The sequence below is a fragment of the Chroicocephalus ridibundus genome, chromosome 14 (genome assembly GCF_963924245.1).
Source record: "Chroicocephalus ridibundus chromosome 14, bChrRid1.1, whole genome shotgun sequence".
Classification (NCBI taxonomy): Eukaryota; Metazoa; Chordata; class Aves; order Charadriiformes; family Laridae; genus Chroicocephalus; species Chroicocephalus ridibundus.
In genome coordinates this window covers 5,886,713-5,910,806 of record NC_086297.1, presented here as the reverse complement: position 1 = coordinate 5,910,806, position 24,094 = coordinate 5,886,713, and the positions used below count along the sequence as shown (strand labels likewise).

Sequence of the window (24,094 nt, the reverse complement as noted above, 5' to 3'; positions counted from 1 at the left end):
TAAGAAAACTGATCCAAAACAGCAAAGGGGAAAGCAGCAAGTTCCCAATATGGACCAAAATTTACACATAAACATACCAAAAACTGAATAATTTGGATTGCAATCCTTCCTATTTTCCCTTAAAGACTTGACAGCGCAAGCACGAGAGTCATTCGGTTCAAGTCTGGATCTCTCGAGTCAAGGGTGGCAACAGCGTCAGTGCCTCACTTCCCTGCGTAAGTGCTGGAGGGAGAAAAACCCAACCACCAAGAATACGACAGTTTCCAAATTGCACAAAATGTTTATTGTTAGTCTAGTACATTCAATATCATATTGACTAGAATACAGTAATTCAAAATATTTTTGGCGAATTGAAATTTTTTAAAAACCATTTCAAACACTCCAAAAAGCAATGCCATGAAAAATTAACTTAAAATTAAAACAAACATATTCAAGCAAGAGTTCCGCTTCTGACTACAGAAAATTTTTACATGTATTTTAGTGGTTTTAACAGTACTGCATTTAAACAAAATATATGAACTCACAAAAAGTGGAAAATAGTAAAATAGACACAATGTTAAAAAACCGAGGCATCCAGATGTGTGAGACTGTTGTACTAGGAATTACCTGCCCAGTTGTTCCACTCCTCCGGGGCAGTGAACTAGTCTGCTGTAGTGGTGCCGCTTCTCCAACCACCCGCTAACACCCTACAGCAATTCTTCTTCAATGCCTTGAATTGAAAGTTTGTCCCTCTTGTAAATTCCGTATACAAATGTATATAATTCTAAAATATGCAACCCACTGGCAAATCTAGGTGCGATATTAAACGGTACCTTGAAAAACTTCCCTATCCTGCTACTTATTGTCTGCAGACAGGCAATATCCAGAACAAAATCTGAAAAAGGCAACACGTTTTGGTTTTCTTTTTAAATACTGACATGAAAAACTGAGTAAATTAGAAAAAGGATAAAGTCAATCTTAATATAAGACATTCATTATATAGTGGGACAGGATGCAATTATTGGGCAAACAGTATTACAATGACTCTTCTACATCTGGTCATTTAATGCACGTGTTCTACAATCATGACTTGCAACCACACTGGGTTTTCCTGTACAGAAAGACAGCAACACAATTAAAGACCAGTTTTACTCTGTGTTAATTCCCAGAGGGACAAGTGACACCAGCTCAAGTTCTGCAAGCACTCCTCCCCGAAAGGCTGCGCTTGTGAAGAACCACAACCATGAATTCAGTGGTCAGCAATTGCTCTGCGCCCACAGCTCTGACCAGGGTCTCCCAGCAGAATGACCCCAATGAGAGCTGGTGGGAACAGGTTCTGTTGGCCAATTTAAAACCCTTTGAAAATCCAAGCTTTAATATTACAGCACCGATATGTGTGTACACATTTTGGAGAAATGACCGACTCTCTGGTGCGGACAGGGGGATATTAGCTGTCCACCTTCCTTACCACCGCCAGCCCTTGGTAAGCCAGCTTTCACCCAAACCGCTGCCCGCCTGTGCAGCGCGGAGTAGAATTGGGAATCTTGAGGAGAAAAATCACATCGACTATTTCTTTTAAAGCACTTCATTTCCATCACGGATAAAGCCAAATTAAGGTGCTGTTTAAGTGGTAGTTTATATGCGCAGAATACTATCATGTTAAAACTCAGCAGAATCACATTTCGATCTCAGTTTGTAGAAGTGGTTATTACAATTACACCTGTAATAGAACCTTTGGAAGAGGTACAATGTTTGCTTATCAGTACAGTATGTGGAATGTAACCGTTTCTTGCAAGACTTTGCAACATGAGTAACTGCATAGATGACAGTTGTGTGTTTTCAGTTCAACAAATGTACTTTTAAAGTTTACAAAAAACACAAAAAGTTTCTATAAAAGTCACATTATACCAAGATAATGGGTGGTAAAAGTAGACTATTTGTCTGTGATTCATGTTTACTAAGTGACTAGCGGAAAGGTGGTAGAAACCAATTTCAAATCAAGAGTTACATTTTCGCTATTGCACTGACTTCACCATTTGAATCACTAATTTAGAAAAATTCACGTAGTTAAAAATTGTAAAATTAAACTAGAATACAAAATTTATTTGTAAACATCAGGTAGCCAGTTCTACTAACATGGAATGGACTCTTGGTACTGCAGTACAGTATCTTGGTTACTTACAGCACTTGCCAGATGACGGGCAATTCAGGACACAGACATCAGTTCACAGTAATTGTGTTCAGAGAACTACCAAAGTCAGTGCAGTTTTTCTGTGCAATTTTCCAATTTCCCCGAATTCCTTAAGTCAAATAATACTGTTACAGAGGCCAAGCGCAGATTATTTTTTTTTTATATATCTATCACAAGTGACGAATTATGTCTGCAGGACTTCTGTAAAGGTACTTCCAAATGGCGTAGTAATGAACAGCAGCTGCTGTGGCCACAAATATGTGCCAGATGGCATGGGCAAAGGGAATGACTCCATCGCTCTTGAAGAACACCACACCCAGGCAATATATCAGGCCTCCCCAGGCAACCTCCTGAAGTCCATCGGTGTTACTCTGTTGATTAACAAGGAAAGGTCAGAGGTAGGGTGCAAAGGAGAAGCAGGGTATTTTATGTACAAATCCCCAAGAAAAGAAAGCTGGCTGTCAACTCGGAACATCCGGGATGTGACAGTAGACAAGTGAGAAAACCAGTATATTCGTATTACACTTTGTGAAATACATAATATATTTATATAATATGTCTCAATAGCACTATAAAAGTAACAGTGGGGTAACTCAAGAATTAAGACAACTTCGATGTTTTGCTTCATGCTCATGAGCAGAGCGGACAAACATGGAGAAAAAGAAAACCACATTACTGCACCTAAGTGTGAGTTTAATGCAACTCCGACTAGCTGGATGATGCGTCCAGCAAGGTTTTGGTATAGCACAGCGTTCATGTGGAACAGTTAAGTACTGTAACTGACAATACCTTGTAGATGTGTCAGATTTACATTAGCACCAGAGAAGGTTATTCAAAGTTATTTATTTGTAGTTACACATTTTAAATAATAGGACAAGATGGAGTAGGATGCTTTACAGAGGCACTAGGAAACCTTTAAAAAAAAAACAAACAAAAAACAAACCAGCAACTGCTAATTGCTGAGAGATCAAGCATCCCAGAGACAGTGCATCCATCAGTTTGATACAGTTCAACTACTACTCAATTTTTCCCCTGCTTCACTGATAAAAAGAAGCCCCTAGTAAGAGGCAAAATCTTCAAGCTTTGTTACCCATAAGTAATTTTCAAAGGGACAAGAATCAATTTACTTCCCCCATCTTGGTCCAACCACAGAATCAGTTGATTAGGTTTTCCAGAGAGCTCTTACATACACCAAGAAAAAAGGACATGTTATCAGAAGTCCATTCCACCTTCTTAAATAAAAGCTTCTTTCCCAATTTGTAAGTGGTAAGTGGGCATTAAGTACGTTTATAAATAGTAAAATCTAGAAACATTCCTTGACAGGTTAAGGTACTTCACATCTTTATCATCACGTTTACTAAAATGGAAGTAATTGAATTGTTAGATCCAATATCCTTTCAGAAGTGAGGGTCTTCAGAAGTGAAGTTTGGAACCTAACTTCTTTTTATCTAGACCCTGCGGCCCAGATTCAACAAAACAAGGTAGAATGTCACTGAATGCAAACTATAAACCCAAAATGTAACTGACTATATGTGGTTCTTCTACAGGGAACAGTTACAATTATGGTGGACTAAACTGAACATCTTTTGAGAAGAAAGAACTGCACTGGAACTTAAGCTAGTTATAAAAGGAAAGTTTGTGTGTTTGTAGTGTTAATAGTCACATTCCTTACCATGGATGTCACTACCAGAGCAGGAGAAAATCCCATCGCTAAGTAGAAAAAGAGTTCAACGATCTTATACCTAAAAAGGAATGATTTTAGTCTTTTAAGGAGGTGTACAAGAGGATGAATGTTTCCTTCAACAGTAAAGAAAATATTTTAAGTTTTATGTTAGCATGGGTCCATTAAACTATTCACAAAGCTTTCCATACAGATAGATAACCAGTGTTTTATGACAAAAATAAAGCTAGTATTTATATCTGCATTGCACAATTGCAGGCAATACCTTCTCCTCTCTGCCTAGATACATTCATTTGCATTAAGTACTAGTGAGAATAAAACATTGAGACAACTTATATTTTCTTATTTGACAAGAACCTCCGTAGCTCATCTCCAAAACAAAAAAAGTTGGATCTTGCTCCCTGAGGATAAGTAATGAAAGCAGGCTCAAGAATCAAAATCTGAAACTCAAGGACTCGCATCTCAAAACAGAAACAAAAAGGTAGCAGGAGTCAATATGCATCACTATTATATAAATAATATAATGTTACAGGATAATCTATACACATTGCTGCAGAAATTCGGGGTGTAAAAAAAGCTATCATTTCAACTGGTTTCTTACTTTACGACCTTACCTTACCTCTCTCACGCCTGCTTTAAAGTTTTAAGAGTGGATACTTCCCTCCCACCCCTTTAAGAGGAGGCAATAATATAGCCTAAAGACATGTTATGATAAGGTGAATACAATTATCTTCTGACAAGATGTAAGTTTGCATCATTCTCATTACATATTTCCACTGTTTCAAAGCTCTTATTTCAATGGGTGAAAGGCTGGATAGGAACAGTCAGAGAGCAAGAAAGCCCCCACCTTTTAATTTAATTTAGTTAATTTAAATTAAATTAAACTAATTAAAGCTAAACGCAAATAATAATTCTTACTTTTCATGGTAGAGAAATACATAAATGGTTCCTCCAGCAGCCATCAGCCAGATAAACCAACGCATGTGAGACGCTAGAGGTCCAAGCTCTCGTAGATTTAACCTGGAAGTACAAAGATTTCAGGAGACAAAAGTGATGAATGAATGGACCATGCTGACACAAGAATAGTGGGGCGTGATAAAAACAAATAAATATTCACAGCTATAACTTAAGACATGATGGGGGAGAAGACACTTAGACATTCTATACGTAGAGAGGCAGAAGGTGTGTTTGCATCGATGCGAGGGAAGCATGAACTGGGACACGTGAAATATAAATTAATTACTTTCTGCTGTTTTCTAATATTACTTTATGTTCAGCAAATCCCAGGAGATTACATTATGTTGCATTTCACAATGCAGAATGTGGTCACTTGCATTAAGAAGATACCTACAAATTTTGGAATGCCGCAATGATAAACTGTTTACATTGGAAAAAGCTTTAATACTACAGCTGCACTTGAGATTTCTTACCATGGTGCATATGATGCTGCAATAAAGACATAGATCATCATTCTGTCACACATGTGAAAGCAATGCTCCATTGTCCTAGTAAGAGAGAGAACAAGTCATCAAGACAGATTTTGGAAAGATTTTTCTATCATCTCAGTTTCCTGACACACTTCGGAGAAAACACCATCAGCTCCGTAACCTCTTAAAACCATCTGGAAGACTGTCCAGCTGGCTTCAACTTCAGGAGGTCATAAGCAAGACACATAGGAGAGGATCGTCACATCAACTCTGCTAATCCAGAAACTGTTGCTGTTCAGTGACTACCGGTTAAATCCAACTTATGGCCAAGAATTATAACAGAAGTCACAATGGGACCAAAAAAAAAAAACCAAACACAAAAAGAAAATCACTTGTTAGCTTTGCTATTGCTGCCTTGCTCCCAAGGAGGCTTTCTGATACTTAGCTGTATATTTTATTATAATTCCCTTGGCAAAATCTGCGTTCTCCAAAGTGTTTGAGCATGCCACAGTCCCAAACAGCATTCTCATTTCTGCAATGGGATTATATCCGCCATGAACTCGAATTATGTTTTTCTCATGCAATTTGTGGATTAAGACCCACTAGGGCCTAGAAAAACACATATTTTCTGCATGAAAAAGCATTAAAGTTTGTTTGTATATGAGCTTGGCTCACTATTTCTTCCAACAGAATCAAGGCTGGGTTTTTTTTTCCATGATTCAGTAAAAGGTACCACTGCAGCCTTCTGTAAAATCATGGTTTTGACTGAGAAACACAATGGAAAAACAGTGCAGAACGTGAAAATAAAACATCTTATATATCTTACAGTGATACCTTAAGTGGCTCTTTTTCCAAGAAACAATATGAAATACTGTGGAGACAATGAAGAGTGCGCAGAGCCCCATGCCATACATCCATGCTGTTATCTTTTCCCATCGATCATCAGAAAGCCGGTGGAGAAGGGCACTACCCACAATTGCAGGAACGATGAGGAACTAAGAAAACGAAAGGCCATTGTTAAGTCTTTACTCACTACCACCCACAGCACAGCAACAGCCGGGCAGATAACACTGCAACACACCACATGAGACCATGCGTACCACATTTGATGGCATGTTCCTGACAGGGGAGAGTTGTTCATTTAGTTGTATGTTGACACACAACCGTCAAGACTTCCACAATGTCTCAGACATCTGGGTTATACCTGTTTGTGATAAATTTCTCCTCACAGGACAGACCAAAAAAAACCTTAAATCCCAAATGAAAAAATAAGGCATTGGGAAGTATGCAGTTAAGTAGAAGATAAGAGAATTAAGGAAAGGCTTTGCAGAACTTGAGTTTTAGATATCATAAATAAATTAGCTACAAACTTGTTTTATGAATACATTCTTAATGCATAAAGATGATGTTCTTTTAATGCAGCGTATCCAAGTCTGTTTTCCTTACCACCTCCCTCTCAAGCAGCTTTAATTCAGATCTTCCAAAACAACCCCTGTAAGATCATCATGATGGAATTAGCATGCTCTTATGATATATCTAAGAAGTGGGCCGCAGGCTCCATATACATTTGAAACTCCACTCCTTTCCAGAATAAATTACACCATGTACCTTTGTCTCATTCAGAAAAAAAACAAAGAGGGGTGGTGGGGTGGGGGAAATCACGTCCAACAAGTATTTAAAGAAAAGAACCTGCTGTCTCAGACACTTCTACCCATCTCCTTCCACTATGAAGGCGTATCTTTGTCAGTCTTCTAAGTTAAAAACTCCACGCAAATTCCCTTCCAGCCCCTAAGGCATGTCTTAAGATGTTAATTAGTTCACTTGAATTGTAAATAAGGTTAAATTCTTCTTAGTTTAATCCGAGTCTCCCATGCTAAACAATAAAGCTAAAAACAAGTAATGTTTAAACAAATCTGCCAACTCTGCTTTGCATTACAGGTTTGATAGCTTCGAGTGCAAAGTTCTGGTCTAGCCTGCACTGCCTCTGGCCTTTATCTACTCACAGGCTAGAGGAAACTGAGGCTCTGATCACGGCTACAGATGAGACGATGCAGAGTATACCGAATGAATCTGAAAAGTACTTGGTTAATCCAGTGAGTTTAAAAAAAACAAAACAGTGGCTTTGTCTTCTGGCTTTTGAGGTACATCACTGTAGCTTCATTACTATTATATCTTCTACATTCAAGCCAAAAAGCTGTAGAGCCATGGAAACGAAAAGTATGGCATTCCTATATCCGCAGCAGTTGGACCAGAGGTGAAACGCTTTCCGCATTTTGTGATAAGAATAGGGAAGCTGACCTCATGCACTTTAAGGCCAAAAATAGTCTGCCAGTCTGGCTTCTCATTTATCACAAACCATAAATTTCCATATACATATCCTGGACAGCCCCCAGATTCAAGAAAGGTTAAAGTGTTTCACTCCTCAGGAGACCAGTCACTCCTGTTTTCCACATATGGCAAAGAGTTTAAAGTGTGGCTGAAGCCCTTGAGACAGCAAGGAACTGATGAGATGCGGCGGTTGTTTCATTTAGATTTTGCAGGAGACAGGAAGATGCTAAGCTCCAGAAATAGTTTCTTAGCTGTGTTTCTTTAACAGCTCATCATTTCATCAGTTTCCTTCCCAATTTCTGGTGCAAATTTCAGTTTTGGCTATACTTGACAGAGAACTAAAAGGTTTCAGAGAGATTACGTGTTCATGACACTTGCAGGTACAAGTAACTAGGTAAAATAGCAAATGCCTACTAATTCCCTACTGGATGTGAGCTGCTCAGACCTGGAACTCTGACTGAACCGTTTTATAGGAAGACCTCTTTGGAAACCAGATTTAGCTATTACACACAACAACTTGCCTTTGTTACACAGATATCCCAGCTTTTTACTAGTCTACTAAAATAAATATTTCCCAAGTTAAGCTATGATGCGCAATGCTCAAATGGGCCAACGCATATTTTGCTGCCAATCATTTTTTCCCCAGTAATTATTGTATATAAAGTTACAGGGTTAAAACAAATAAGAAATTCTCTTATCACCTCTTTCTTTGCACCTTCAGAACAAAGAATACAGCTACAAATGAGTACATGGATGAAGAGCTGAATTAACCTCTTTTCTGCCTTGTCCTGCCTCTGAAGAACGGGGGGCGGGGAACAGCACTATACTAACATGAGAAGGATTTATTGTTTTTTCTAAGTATTCTATTTGGAAACACTTTCCCTCTGTGCCTGATATGCATCATGGGAACAGTTAGACTAAACAAGAAATGTTTTATTACTCTTTTTCTGATCAAAAATAGATAGATTAAAGACAAAATCCAGAAATTATATCCTGCTGTTCCAGCCAACTGGATAAAAGTTCTTTAGAGATTAATGCCATACCAGATAACATATGACAGAATGGACTTCATTTTATCTAACATCCATCTTACAAAAGAAATATGACACTTTAGTCAACAAAAGACAGATTTTCACATGTTCATTTGAACAAAATCTCTAGCACAAGAATTGCATTTTAATCTTCAGAATGGAGGAGCAATCAACTGGTCCTTTAAAAGATAGTCCTTTTTCAAAGTCTTTGACTACAAAAAAAGAGTAGTCAAAGAATCAGAACTAATAGGATGAGTGTGATTGTGCCATGTCATTTTACAGCAATGCCATAGTATTTCTAAGTATTTCATAGTATTTCTAAGTATTTCATAGTATTTCTAAGCTGCCAACATCCCTAGTAATAAACCTAGCTACAAGTCACAAAAAGCTTTGCTTATGCATCATGCATTGTTTGCATCATGAAGCACAACTCTTCCAAATGAATATTGTCAAACTCACCGGCTTAATGTACTATGAACAACACCAGGACTGTGATGCTCCAATTTACTAATTTTAGCACTTTCATTAATACTCACTAAATCAGAAATGGGGCTGGTAGAGAGATTTACGGAACAAGAGAGCGGACAACAATTTCACTAGGTTTTCTAGAGAAACGCCAGAACGAAATGAGAGCATGAAGTTACAAACCCCTTTGCAATATGGAGGAAGAGAAAGGATTAAAATGTATTTATTTACAGCTATAGGCAGGAATCTTTAAGAAGAGACTTGGGCACAGCCCCAAGTGTGATATATTTTCGGAAACCGACTACCACAACCCCTACTGTCACAAGTAACAGCCACTGCAAAGAGCCTTAAGGCATGAAGAAGAGACTGAAACAGCAAGCTGCAAACCTGATCAGGCATACTTCAGGGCAATTACACTCCCTGGTTACTAACTTACTGCAAAGTATCTGGTATCTTCCATCTATTTGGGGTTGCTTAGGATACTGGTAGGTTGGTCAGTATTTTATCTGTATTGCTTCCCTATTTCTGTAGACAATCTCTCACATAGAGAAGTTTAAAAATCTGTTAAAAATTTTGCTTTTGTATATAACATTCATGCCGAATTAAGTTATTTTCTTTGCACACAAGGCTATGCAGGTCACATAGTTCAGCAATAATGACCTTTGATGCACAAGCCAGCGTAGCAAAGCATGGTGTTATTGTTGTGATCTCACGTGCCTTTCATTGAGAGGGAAATACTAACTGGATAAAGATGGTCCCTACACTTCCTCTTTGGAAGGGAAGAGAACGGAAAGATCAACAAAGCAGCCAAAATCACATGTGACACTTAGAGGGAACCATGAAGGACTGTGTCCATCCTGCCTGCTCCAGGAGTGTAGTTCTGAAGCCAATTACAGTAATTTTCTCTTCTCAAATAAGGAGACGAGCACCGTGGAGCGGGAAGCCTACTGGCAACTTGGGTTGTGCAATGCACAGAGAGCAGAGAAACTGCTAATATCAGTCAGGTAGAATGGAGACATTTTCATCATAAGAGCCCTTCTGAAATTTTGGTGACTCCTCCTTCCATGCTCAAATGGCCTGGTAAATGCTCCAAGCCTCATTTTTGAAATATTCTTTCTTCTTTTTTCCCTGCTCTGCATAACCAAAGACTGGAATAGAAAGACTATAACTTATTTTAAGAATAGTTGCTCCTTTTAAAGCAGTTGGAAGAAGCTTTTAGAACAGTATAGAGCAAGCTGTGCCTAAATTCTAAGGTTTTAATACAACAGAGCATATCTTTTGTCTGATAAACCTCAGGTACGCTAGAAAGTTTCATGGTGAAAAAGTCACCCCCCGCCTTAGATCTAACTTACCTTACAGCTCAAATTCTTATAACTCCTGTTTCTCTCATACACTGTTTCCTTCCTGTTCTTCTAAACACAGAAAGCAGTCTTTTCTGTCTCTGTACTCAACTGCTTAACTGCCCTTCCTGTCTCCTAGTGTCTAGAGACAAGTCAGTGCTTCATTTAAAGCTAAAAAAAAAAAAAAATCAAGACATTTTAAATAGCCTTACCAGTTGGAAATTGAAGATACCTTACTATGCTACACAAAGTTACCTTTTAAGAATTGTAACAAGAAGTTATGCATGGGATTCTGTATCCCCATTTATTGCTGGGTTTTTTGTTTTGTTTTTTAAAGCAGCTGCCTAAACTGAAAACTGTGTATTTTTAAGTCAAAATCCAGACAGGATACCTACTGAGGAATACAGCTGGTAAAATACAAGCTGACTACTTTCCGAATTATGAATAAAGCTTTGGCAAAAAATAATATATGGAGAAACATTGCTAAACTGTGTTTTGTAGAAATGAGATCAATGTCTAACTGAAAACTCACACTGTCATCCAGCAGCAAAGACTCAACCACTTGGCAGTCTAACATTTAGTAAAACAATCTGTAAAACAGAGGAGAAGCAAGCATCCCTCCCAGCTCTTTCTGTATAATCCACTGTGCTTTCCCGGATTAGATTCCTATTTGAAGGCTTTGAATTTTGATTCAAAGTTGTTTATTGCATAAAATTTTATTTAAGGAGTAACAATCCCTCTTTTCTTCCAAAGGATACATTAACAGTGCATATCCCCAAGTTGCTAACAGTTCATAGTAGGTTTTAGCACATAGCTTGACTGTCCAGAAAGAAATTAAGACAGCTTCACCAGGAACAGCAGCATACCAGAAAACATTGATACAACGTCTTGGCTGTAACCTACTGCTAACAGGCAGGAGTAAGACATGCCTGTTTTTCAACTAGATGAAGGCTAGAATTGCTAAGGAGTACAGCAACTTCTGCCAGATATTTTGAAATCTAACTTTTTGGCCAGAGTAAACAAGATTTGTACAAGGATTATGAGATAAACTACATATTTGCGCTAACTAACAGAATGTTGCTTCATTCTCTAGACAAATAAGCATATATTTACATAATGCTGTACATGAGACCCTTGGCTTAAAAACACATGAGCTTCAGTTAGCTTTTCTATACGTAAAACAAGGTGATTTTGTTTTTACCAGCAACACAGAGCTGTATGTTGGTTATTTATAAAATATACACAAAGGCTCCTTAAGAACAGAGCTCCTTCTAGAGCTGAAGAGTCCCATGAACCACCTTGCGCATTCGTATCTGTAGCTCACTCAGACACTGGAGATAAGAGACTGAGGACAAGTCAAACATACTTCAGATGTTTGGAGTTAAACAAGGGATTGAGAAGGAGCACAAGCTGCTTTTATAAAAGGGCAAATGCTATCTTAAAAAGCAAACAAACACATTTTTAAGTCCTTTTCAAAGTGCCAGACAGCAAATTAAACTTCCCAATTACAAAAAAGAAAAAAAAAAGAAAAAAAAAAGGACTGCTTTCCTTATTTTGTATATATTGTACATTCAAATCTAGTATGGGTCCTGACATTATGAAAACAAGGACAGACTAGGATTTTTAGTAAGGCTGTCAGCATTATTAGTGCCTCTTTCAAAATAGGAGATTTTTTTAAGAATCAATTAATAGATATTAAGTATCAGAACTAAGCCACTCCAGCTCTTCCAGCTAATATCCACGTGATAGTCTTAAGAAGCCTTCCACTTCTAACATGAATAAATCTTTCTTATACTTGCAGTACACAATTTGCACAATACTATGTCAGCACAACACTGGGAAATCTGCCTTGCAAGACTAACTAGTACAGGCTTATATTCACTTTACCGTAGCCATCCTTTGTCTGAGACAGAAGAAAAACATCTAGTTAAAGACATGTAACTTACTTTGGTGAAAAGGAATCTTATGAAGCATCTGGAGCTCCTAGAGATTCAGAACAGGGACTAGTGATTACCAGCCATCTAATTAACATTACGTTTTCTGGACTGTTATAGCTGAAGCTTATATAACAAAACCAAAGAGGTTGTAAATACAAATATACTCGGGCAAAGGTAAGCATTCAGCTATCCAAACCCACAAAAATTTACCAAAACATCTGGTTTAAAAAAAAAAAAAAAAAGAAGTGTACTTACTGCATGTGTGTAACAGTTAGCAGCATGTTCATAGCAAGTGGGTTTGTAGCGGCTGTTTGCTGGAGCTGGGTGGTTCATGAACCTGTTGAAAAATTAAGAGGTATTTTTAGGAAAGTTAATAAACCATTGCTTTAGAGTGTCACAAAGGAATATCTCCAAGCTAGTAATGTTAAAAATTTTAAGTACAGACATGTTAAAAGTAACTTATTTGAATTGTAAGTTCTCTTAAAAGAAACATCTGGTAAATAAATTTCTGTGACTGCATGTCACAGCGGATGGTTACCTTTAATCAAGACTTTGCATACGGAAGTCAGACCCCTCTTTTCCAACAGCTTAGTCAGATGCAGAATGACCTATTTCCTATTTAAATTATGTAATATGGACTCAAATTACTCTTGAAATATGGACTTCATTATAGCTGCCAAGGGTTACTCTTCTTCTAAGAAATTCTTGAAGCTACTATTCTAGTTCTGTAACACCTCAGAACAAAACAACTTGAACACTGACTTTTCAATTCCTACAGCAAGCAATATTTCTGTTTGGAGCATTGGATGGCTCGATTTTTCTTTGAGGCTAATCCTATCTTCTGTCTGTAACTAAGATCCAAGCTGCTCAGGGATGAAGGGAGACTCTAATGGTTAAGTCTGAAGAGGAAAAACGTTAAGAGGCTTACCATAGACGTTCCACCTTTTTCTCTAACAATTTTCAAACGTTACCTAACAAACAATCAATCACACCAAAAGCAGTCTGTACAAGCCAAATGACACATGATGAAACTTGAGAAAGTTTTGGAAGAACTTGCCAAGACAAACATTGCATTTAACTGTTTCAAAAAAACCCCCCACACTCAAGTTGTTTCTGTGTAACTACATAATTTAAATTGGTGTATGAAAGCCCCTAAGAGACAGCACACATCTATATGCAACCAGTTAAATCAAAGTTACGTGCTACTCCAGCTACAGTACCATGCATGTTATCCCAGCACAGCCTACTATCACACAAAAGTGATTCTCTTTCACTAATAAATTCCAGTTTACTCCAGACTATTATAAAACTATGCATTGACAATTAGTCAGGTATCCAACAAGCCAGGAACAGCTTCACAACAAATACGGAACACGTCTGCGTGTTCAGAACCGAGAGCAGCTTTGTTAGCTAGATTTATATAAAGAGCTTGTTAGACAAACTTTGGTCCTCCCCCATGTCCCTCCTGGTTTAAGGCAAAACCAGTCCTATTTTTATGACAGCCACAAAATACTGGCAGATCTCAAACCAAAGAAAAACAAACAAACAACAAAAAAAACCCCAACCAGATCATTATAGTTTGAGTAAGTAGTTCCAGATTTCTGGGATAAAAGACACCTGGTTTTCTTGACTGATTTAAGACGTGATTTTTAAACCATTTTTTTCTAAACTGATATAAAAAAATTTACCAGCATTGATAAAATAAAATAACGCTGTCTCATGATCTCTCTTCCAATTGTGGCAATTTCAAAAAACAGTTTAAACTGTTACTAATACAAAGGGTAAGAAAAACGTGAATTTCATTCATGGGCACCAAGTATAAATGGTTGTTAGCAAATGAATAATTCCCTGGGAGTTAATTTATTACTAAAAAAATGGCAATTCTTTCATCAGTGACAAATGACACCTTGCTCTCACCTCCAAGAGGATAATGACATTGAAGTCATATACACGGCTGCACAGAACATTTAGAAAATGGTTTTGTTGCCCAGTGCGTACAGGTCTTCAACAGCTGCTGAAGACCATCTCAGCATCCTCTAAAGATGGAACATCCAGTTCACTCAGTTCTGCTTCCAAGTTAGGAAAATATTTAAGAATAAAAGCATCTGTTGGCTCAGTTGCGTGACCAGGATTAGACTGCCCTTGCCCAACTCCATAAATTCAAGGTTTCATAGGAAACCTTTCACTGATTACATCTAGAATATTATTACCTTTCTTCAAAGGCTATGGTAGTACCTTGGAATTCTCACAAGAAGTAAAAACTAAAAAAAACCCCCCAAAACTAAGGAACCAAACGTTTCTCCTCAGTATTAGCTTTATGATTTCTGTTGTTCCAAATTTCTATATAAGATATTATTATCATCTAAAAATCTATAACTACCTGAAGGTAGTCTGCTAATATGACCTTCTACTATCCACTAGAGGACTACTTTTAGATTTTTTTCATTTTCATTTACATTTATTTAATAGAAAGAATACTGGATCTTTCTAAAGCAGTCACAACAGAGCCTGGGCTAATGTTAGATTTTAGACAGAATTATGAACAAACACTTCAGAAAACTCCGTTTATTATTAGAACATTTTATTCTCACTAATTTAAAGACAGTTTTATTAGCAGTAAAACAAAACAAAGACATCAACAAAGCTATCCTTTCTCTGTTATCTACACAAAGGGTTAGGTTATTTCCCCTTTGTTTGTGCCAGCACAGGAATGATGCAAATATTCGTTCATCTGTGTGGTAATTTTAGGCTGGCAAAACAGACAAGCATCAGGTTTCAGAAGATTTCACACTTATAAAAAATAACATTTGAAATGTTTTGTAACTATATACTTCAATTCTGATTATTTAACTTAACAAACAAAAACAGTTAGTAACACGGCTGTTGAACAGAAAGCTTTACTGGACTCCCACAACAGCTGAAACTCACTTTTCTTTCACCAGAAAGAGTTCTAGCCGAACACCACCACTAACAATACTTCCCCCATCCCCTTCACCTACGTGTTTATACTAATAACATCAGAGCACCACCAGTGCGTTTTGGCAAAAGAAGAAGAATTAGACTTTACCTTAAAGAAAAGGATCTCACAACACCCCAGTACCTAACAGTGCTGTCCATTTGACATACCTGCACCTCTCCTTTCTGAAAGGTACCGACCGCAACAGGCTGCAAGACCCAGGCAGCAAATGCTGGAGAACATTTGCTCAGGTCACCACTCACAGACAACGCTATCAGTAAAGCAAACCTCCAGTTATTTCCCTATGCCTTTTTATAATACTATTTATAAACGTTATCAGGAACAATTTTAGAGGAAGGATAATTTTAAAAGTGGTTGAATAGGGCAGTAATTGCAGCCAATCCTTCTCCTGAATTTGTTCCATTTCCAGTTTGAGAGTTTGTGTTTAACAGCTTAAGAAACAGGCCTGAAGTTTGAAAATAGCTCCTTTGGGATACTACACTGAAGTACTCATCAAGACCAGGAAAAATTATTTTGACACATACAAAAGTCAGTCATATACTCCTGTACTTATCTATATGTATGATATTGCAATATGAAGCCATAAGAATTTAATTGCACATTTATTCGCAGTCTAGAGGCAAAACTGTTCTGTTCTTTCTTAAAGATAAATAAATAAATAAACCCCACACCACCAACAACGGATGCTTTTTGTTTTCTGCCACATGAATACTGCAACACAGGGACATTGTTTTTCCTCCTATCTACAGGTCAAGTTTGCCTCTTCTGAAAAAAAATAATTGTGAGGAATACAATCTCACCTTTCTAAAAGCAGAAACTCGATATACAGCACTCATACTGTTTACTCCTAAATAAAAGCTCTCTCTAACACAACCATTAAGGTTACTATCAAATGCAGGACAGTCTGATAAGGTCCCACTGAACTGGACTACGATTTACAGGAAACATCTTTAAGTGAAGTCTAACAAATCTCTAATGTGTTCTTCAATAGACGCTCTAGTGAAACCAGAGTAATTTAATCAGGGGATATGCAGCATTATCTCACAGAACACATAAATTGTCAGTATCATTTAGGATACTGACAATCCAAGATCTCCAATATAAAATATTCAATATTTTGAATTGTGAGATTTCTGAAATTAACAGACTAAGTAGTACTTGCTGCCAGCCATGAGAGCAGAATGCTTTTGGACTGAACCGAGGTACAAGTTCATTTTCACAATTTAAATGCATTCTTAAAGCTCAAGATCTACTCGAGGCCAAGGAATTCCAAGCTTCATCATTTCTACTCGAGGTCAAGGAAGTCCAAGCTTCATCATTTCACAGCATGCAAACAACTTTCTTTGATGAGCACGCTCCCAATATAAGTGGAAAGGGGGTATGGAGAAAGACCTATGACAATTTAAAATGAGAGAAGAAACTCACACCCCTCCCTTTACATCACTTAAACTGTGATTTTGAAACACTTCAAATATTTAAAATGTTAAACATATGGACTGATCCATTCTTCGTGAGAGACCCCCAATCTCAAGTTCCTATTCATTTCCAAAGAGTAATCCTGTACGTTTCATAGTGATTCCAGAATTAAGAGAACATTGCATTCAGGAGAGAAAGCAGGAGGAAAATCCAAGAGTTCTTCATGCTTTGTCTTTGCATGCAAACCCAGCTTAGAAAAATAAATGATAAAATCCCAAATCTATAGCATATATCTGTATGGCACTTGGCTGGTATCACAAGTTTATACCCCAAACTGCAGAAGAGAAGAGTGCTTTTCAAATCTCACCTTATTCTTGATTCCCATCTGCTGAATGAATTATTCTTTTAAGCATGAAGTAAAATGTCAGTAAAACCAGCAAGCACTGATAATAGCCTCAAAGATCTGGATTTTTTAGTCTTTTCAGGAAGTACATTTCCTTTATTCAGCTCAAAAGGCCTCAAACTTCCTTTTACCAGCTTGAAAGCACATTACCCCTTTTTGTGTCTTTTTTTTTTTCTTGTGCTTTCCAGCAGCAGGAGAGGCCATTTAGACCTAATAAGCCACAAATAACAGCATATGAGAAACGGCAACAAGGTGGGGATAACTCCACAAAAACAGCAGTAGCGTACATTAAATAGGGTGACATATTTAGATACTGAAACAATTTTTATGTTATCTAGTCTCTTTGTTTTTGAGAGGAAAACCAAAACAAAAATCATAAGCAAGTCAAAATAGATCAGCACTACATTTTCATGATGACCATTTAGGTAAGATTTTGAAAAGAAACAAATAGGTTTATAAAAAACTTGCTTCCTTTGACCAAACTGGCAGGTATTTCCTCTTTATGAATTCAGCTCATTCAGTTAAAAATAGAGCCATATTCCCCTGAACTAGGCATCTTCCTTCCTGGATTAGAAAATACCTAATTGTGGTTTGTAGCTGTTCACATAATCTTTACTATCGCTGAACAACTGAGTCACAGAAATGATTCAGGTCAGTACAAAAGCAGGCCACTTATTTGGGAGTATTGGTGAAATGACATGCTGCGTAAAGGTTCGTGTACTTACAGCACGATACTAAAGAAAAAATGAAGTCTGCAACGCTCTGAGAATCCATTAACAATTGTGGCACCATACATAGATTAGTCACGGAAAACAGTGTCTGCGCATCCCACTGACCTCCCAAAAGACTCCTCAACCTTCTATCAAATATGAAAGGCAGAACTTTAAGTGCAGAGCAGGGAGCGGACAGAAGTCACATCAGGTGCTGCAGCACATCTGAGCTCAGGGGCAGGGTCCCAGCCAGCCTAGGCGTGGGCTGGTACAGAAACCAGGTCTGACCACATTCGTATTTTTCTCTCAGTTCTCTTTCAATTTTATGTCCCTTTTAATAATTAGGTTTTGGTTTCTTGAGGAAGTTGGTGAAAGGAGAGAGGGCAGCCCTGCAGCGGCATACCAGCTGAGGGAAGCCATGGCAGGCACTGGTCTTACCTGGGAGATGGACTGTCCCTCAACACTTACTGGCCTTGCATCTGGACTTAGAGCAATCAAGTACCTAAAGCCCGCATATGGACGCGTTTACCCAAGAACCTCAACCGCGCTGTTACCAGCCGACCCCCCGGGCACACGAGCACCATCTTCAGCCCCGGGAGACCCGACCAGGGCGCGCCCGGCTCTGCTGAGGGCACCGAGGGGAGCCGGGGCAGCGGGCGCTGCCTCCCCCGGCCCGGCGCGGCTCCGCAGCCACAGGTCGGGGCTGTGACACACGGCCGGATGCGCGAACCTTCACCCATTTAACGGGGGGAAGAAAGGAAAATAAATAGAGATAGACGTGCAGAGCCCCCCCGCCCCTTCCTCACACGCCGGCGGGACAGCTCTGCTCTCCTCGCCCGGCACCGGCGATGCCGCGGGCCCCGGGGGTGGCGACCGGCACCTCAGCAGCGGGGACAGGCGAAATGGGGCGTGGGGACGAGGAAATCCGCGGCACACCCGCCCCAGGCCCAGCCCTCACACGACCCCGGGCTCTGCCGCGGCCGCCCAGGGCCCCCAGCCCCAGCGCGCTCGCCCGGCCGTGAGGGGAGCGCGGGGGCGGCCGGAGGGAACGGGGCGGCGCGGCTCCGCTCCGCCACCAAGGAAGGGGGGCATTCCCCGCCGGGGGAGGGGGCGACCTCACCTCCTGAACCTCTCCTGGAGCCGCCGCATGGGTCCGGGCCGCCCGCCCCGGCCGGGGGACGGGCGGGTGGTCGGGACGGGAGGCTGCGGGCGGCTCCTGAGGCGGCGAGGGCCGGAGTCCGGGCCCTCATTGGCGTGCGAGCCGCCGCGGCGCGCAGCGACGGCCGGTGCCGTCCGTCGGTGAGGCGCGGGAGCCGGGCGGGCGGCGGCGGGCAGCCGCTTTAACCGGCCTCTCGGCTCCTCTCAGCCCGCCCGGCCCGCGCTTCCCCCCGCCCCTGCCCGCCCACCGCGGCCGGGCCCGGCGCGGCCCGCCCCCGCCGCCGCAATGGCGGGAGGACGCGGGGCGGGCGGCGGCCTGGCGCGGCGGACCCACCCCCCGGCGAGGGGAGGCCGGTGTCGGAGGCCGCCCCGCCGCCGTGGCCGCCTCCCCATCGGCAGATGGGGGCTCGGACTGGAAGCGGGAGCCGCGGCCTGGCGGCGGGGTCGCGCCGAGGGTGGCCTGGGCTGAGGCGGGTTTCCAGGCTCGGCCTGGAAAACAACAACAACAACAACAACGTGAAGGACCGGAGCCGCAGTGGCGATGTCGGGGGCCGAGGGCTCCCCCAGGGCCCGGGGCTGCAGCTCATCCCCTGCCGCCCTGCGAGGGGTGGATGCGTTTCAGCAGCACCGAGCGATGGGAGACGGTGGTTGAATTGCCATTGTTTCAACCCATTCACCCAAATGAGCAGGTTATATGAGGACCTGGCCATTTCAACATGCCTAATTTTTAAATTCTAGAAGCTGAAAGAGCCCTTCCACAGGTCATATGGCACAGGCTGACCGAGGCCCTGGCCCTGCCCAGCAGAATGCTCCTCGGTGAAGCCGTGGCTCTGCTGTCGCATAGACCCGCACGTGGAATAATTTCCTCTGCTCTAAATCAAGGTTACGGTGGCTGGACTGCTTGTGATAACCCAGCTAGCCATCTTCCTAGTGCCCCCAGCTGTAAACCGTAATAATCTTATCTACTCAAACCAAACTTTTCCAAGCAAGGGTTATTTTATGAAGTGGAGACTACGTCAAGCATGTTCTTGTAAGATCAATGGGGTGTTGCCTTCTATAGTACAAATCAAGGCATGAATTAGGAGAATATTAAGGTCTATTCAAGCTGTCTCCTAATCTAAGATCTTGTTTACAATGGTATTTTGAATGGTTCCATCCCTCAACAAAAGTGATTAGTATAGGCACACCAAAGCAAACCACCGGTTTAGACAAATAAACTATATCCGGCATCAACATCTTTTATGGTAGGACTGAGACAGATGGGATCTGCTCGCAGCTGCTGCTGTGGTTTGTAAGTCACCTCCCCAGCCGAGTGTGTCACCTCTGCCAGGTAACCACCTCCACCACAGGCAGCAGAAGGAAGTGTGAGCATCGTGACTTGGCTGGCTGTCAGGCTAAATCTGACTTTTCATGGCCCTCAGTCCCTTTTACTAAGTCTTCATCCATGCCAGCAATGAGCAAACAATTAGGTGGCAGCAGCTTTGTAAACTGCCACAGCAAGACTTGCCCCCAGGTTTCTCTGGTTTCAGGAGGGAATGATTTTTTCTGGTACAAATTGCAGATTTTGGTCTCCACCAGGATGCAGGGATGTCTGGGCCTGGGCCAGGAGACCACTGCAGACAGCCAGTTGCTCAGCTTTGCTCAAAGGGGAGGGTAGAGCTTCTTGCTGGAAAGGAGAGCTCCTGAAATGCTGAGCCAAGCTAGTTCCCTGAGAAATGCTTCCATTAATCTCAGTGAGGTATCACTGTTACTAAGTTGGTACAATCTGTCATCTGATTTAACAGTGTCACTGCTAATAAAGTTTCATATTGCTTATGTTATCTGTTAATGCAAAAGGAGCAAAATTTGAGGACACTGCTGAAGAACCCAGCCACACACGTGTGGCTGCATTTGAACATCTGAAGCTTCAGTAGTATCCCAAAAGCATGGTTTTATTTTGAGGTAGAACTTGTGGAGGCACAGCTACCTTCCTGCTCAATACCGCACCCCCATCCTCTGTAACAGCCCCAATAATTCACTCTTTCAGGCTGTAAAAATGTTCAGGAACGTGTGACATTATGGACACCATGACGGGAAGGCTGGCTGCTTTGTGGTTCTGGTGAAAAACTGGGCTGTAAAATGAACCTGCTGAGCCCTTCAAAGGTGCGCACAGAGGCATTGCATTTTGTCTCCAACTTCTCTCACTCCCTCTGCTCCTCTTTGACTCTTTCTTCTGTCTCTTCTAATCTAGTCTCTACTGGCAAATGTGTCACAGAGAGTTTTTCTCCTCACAGTTTTCAAAGCCTGTTTTCCCTGCTTTGTTCTGTGGTCACAGATCTCACAAATTGTGAGATCTTTAAAACAACAATGGGTGTAGCTTCCTGTTGCTGGAGCATCAAAGACTTACAGCTTCAAGACAGAGTTAAAAAAAATAAATCACTGTTTCAAATTTGTTTATTTTGAATGAAAACACGAACATTCAAATCATGAAGCTTGACCGAGTGGAGCCAGGTTAAGACCACCAACCATCATGACAGCAGTGATGACACTGGAGGATTTTGAAATGAATGTCTGTGTCTCTTAAGGAGACCACTAAATTGCTCAGCGTGGATATTGTTGAAGTGCTCCTGACCAATAACCCGCTTTTAGTACCAGTGACTCCTGTTGAATTCATCTCTGTAATTGCTTTTTATGATCTAATGAATCAGTGCCTTAAATTACTCATTTAAACTCCTTATTATGGACCAAGTAACCATTACATCCAAATTCTAAAAATTGGCATTAAGCATACAAAATTAAGGAAGAAAAACCTTATTAGTTGGATTACTCTTATTTACAAAGTATGAAAGAAAAATAACTTCAAATACCCAATGTCCATTTGATGAAAAAAAAACATTCTTATGACTAGAAATATGTCATGGTGAGCTCAGCCAGAAATGTATTTTAATAGATGAGTCAGGGTTACAAGAAGATGGAAGAACATTCCTTACTGAACGCGTCCCTGCTGTGGGGCTCTATCGCATAGTGCATTTGGAAGAAGGAGCAATGTATTGAAAATGAACAGCCAAGGGCTCATTAATAAGAAATTTAACCTATTATTTTTTCATTGGGCAAAGAGAATTTAGTTCTGATCAGGGCTGTGAGGTACTTGTAAAATGGATTGTCCAAAATGAACTAGGCAATCTCGGTTTGATCCTTAATAGACACCCATTTGACACCTAATGGAAGGTGTTTGCATAGCAAATCTGTTACTAATTGCAATTCTTGACAGTCTCCGCAGTGAAGTCAATGAGTACATGAGCTATGTGGTTTGCCCTTATTATTTCTAGGTCAAATTTTACCCATGCAGAATCTCCCATTGGTCCTTCACAGGCACTATCTACTTGTCTAGCGACGGAGGAGTTTGTACTCCTGGGCTATTTATGAGCATTAAGTTGACGCACGCAGACATACATAATTTCTGAACCAGCCATAAAATGGTTTCATAGGATTATGCAAACAGGGACATAAAAGCGGGGTCTCTAGTTTTCACTGCATCGCAAAATTGTCTTGGGTCCTGCACATCTATCAAACAAATAGGCAGGACTTGACAAAAGCTTCCTTTTCCCCACCCAAGATGAAAATTTAAGTGCTGCAAGAGATGTCAGAAGTGAATGAAATTCTATCAGGAGGGTATATTAATAAAACTAAACAGCTCACACAAAAGCTGAGTTTCTTCTAGCCATTTGGCACAGACAAGTTCTCATTATAAGCCCGCAAAATAACTAGTCTCCCGATTTGTTAGATAAGAGAGAAGTAAACATGCGTAAGCAGCTCCATGGTTGCCAAAACGGATGTATCAGTGACAAGACATTGCTCATGTTCCCAGGTACTTACTTTTTGGAGTTGCCAGTGGCGACAAGCCGACTTTGGAGGCAGCCGGGCAGCACGCTGCGGCTCAGGAAGCTCTTGGCCAAGTTAATGCAGCAGGGAGGCGAGCTGAGAGCACGGCCTTAATGAGGCAGGGGAAACAAGTCTGACAGGTGAGACTCCTCTCCACTCCCAGTCTACACGGGAGAATAAATCAAGCATTTCTGGTAAATAAGGGTAGGGAAAAAATACCCTTCTATCTTCTTTTGACTTTGTAACAAACGAATTATGAAGATCTAGCCTTCCTCTCGTAGGGGCGCATATGATAAAGGCGGAAGGTGATGGTTTTGCTAAGGTTTGATTTAGAAGCTTTAGAGGTAAAGCTCTTTCACTTCCTTACATTTAGAGAGCAAATTCTGAAGAAGGCACGGTTGTAACCAAGTGACTGCTTCATACGTGTGTGTGACTATGGTAGAAATGCATTATAAAAAAGATCTTGTCTGTTATGTCTTGTTATATAAACCATAACTTATTGATACAATTTTTGAAGGACATTCTCTTTTTTCTTCGAATTTCTAATACAGAAATCAGTTTTGCAGTAATGAGGACTGTAAGACCAGGACAGCAATAGGTCTCAGGTGAGCCCAGGAGGAAGATCAAGTGCGAGCTGTGGGGTGCTCTGGAGCACTGGGGGAAAGCTTGAGGTTCTGCTTCCTCTTAGCGTGTCCTCAAACATGTCTCTGCAGTACAGATCAAGTCAGCAAATCAACCCAGAGCCCTTCAGAGAAGGGCTTGGGCTCTCTTGGCGTGTCCGAGGACACATGGCAGCAGAGGTACCCTGTGAAAAGTTATGCTCTGGGTCTGAACCAGGACCAGGGTCCTGCAGGCAGCATGCGTGTAGCTCTTTTTTTCTTTTTTTTTTTTTTTTTAAACTGACCCAGATTTCTGCTTTATCTAACAGTCTTTTCTGAGTATAACGTGAAGGAGAAGCATCTCTTACGGAAATGCATGTCAACGGTCTTGTGAAATGAGCTCGTCTCCCTCCCTCAGCCTTCCCCCAATCTAATTAATAAGGTCATTCCACTGAAGGCAGGCTTATAAATAGCTTTCCAAACACTAATGGAATTAGTTCTGGCCTGGACAACTTTTCCAGGGTGACACAGGTATCTAAGAAGGGCTGGCTCCTTGGCATATACAGCCACTTGCAGTGGAAATGTTGAAAC

The 24,094-nt window shown here is 40.8% G+C and overlaps 1 protein-coding gene across 1 annotated transcript; it reads right to left on the bottom strand.

The window, feature by feature from the left end:
* Positions 1–260: 260 nt before the first annotated feature.
* Positions 261–19,338, bottom strand: MMD (monocyte to macrophage differentiation associated). Its single transcript, XM_063352259.1, has 7 exons — positions 19,006–19,338; positions 12,635–12,716; positions 6,113–6,273; positions 5,282–5,356; positions 4,770–4,871; positions 3,843–3,912; positions 261–2,541 (listed from the first exon to the last, which is right to left on the bottom strand). The coding sequence occupies exons 1-7, from the start codon at positions 19,032–19,034 to the stop codon at positions 2,341–2,343; spliced, it is 720 nt and encodes a 239-aa protein (XP_063208329.1). The 5' UTR covers positions 19,035–19,338; the 3' UTR covers positions 261–2,340.
* Between the last annotated feature and the right edge of the window lie 4,756 nt (positions 19,339–24,094).

Bases quoted from the DNA above. Each gene is read 5' to 3' on its own strand.
- MMD (XM_063352259.1), bottom strand. From the start codon at position 19,034: ATGCGGCGGCTCCAGGAGAGGTTCAGGAG. The intron at 5,357-6,112 runs GTATCACTGTAA...CTCTCTTACTAG, and splicing joins TGGAAAAAGAGCCACTTAAG to GACAATGGAGCATTGCTTTC. The intron at 2,542-3,842 runs GTAAGGAATGTG...GTTAATCAACAG, and splicing joins CTCTGGTAGTGACATCCATG to AGTAACACCGATGGACTTCA.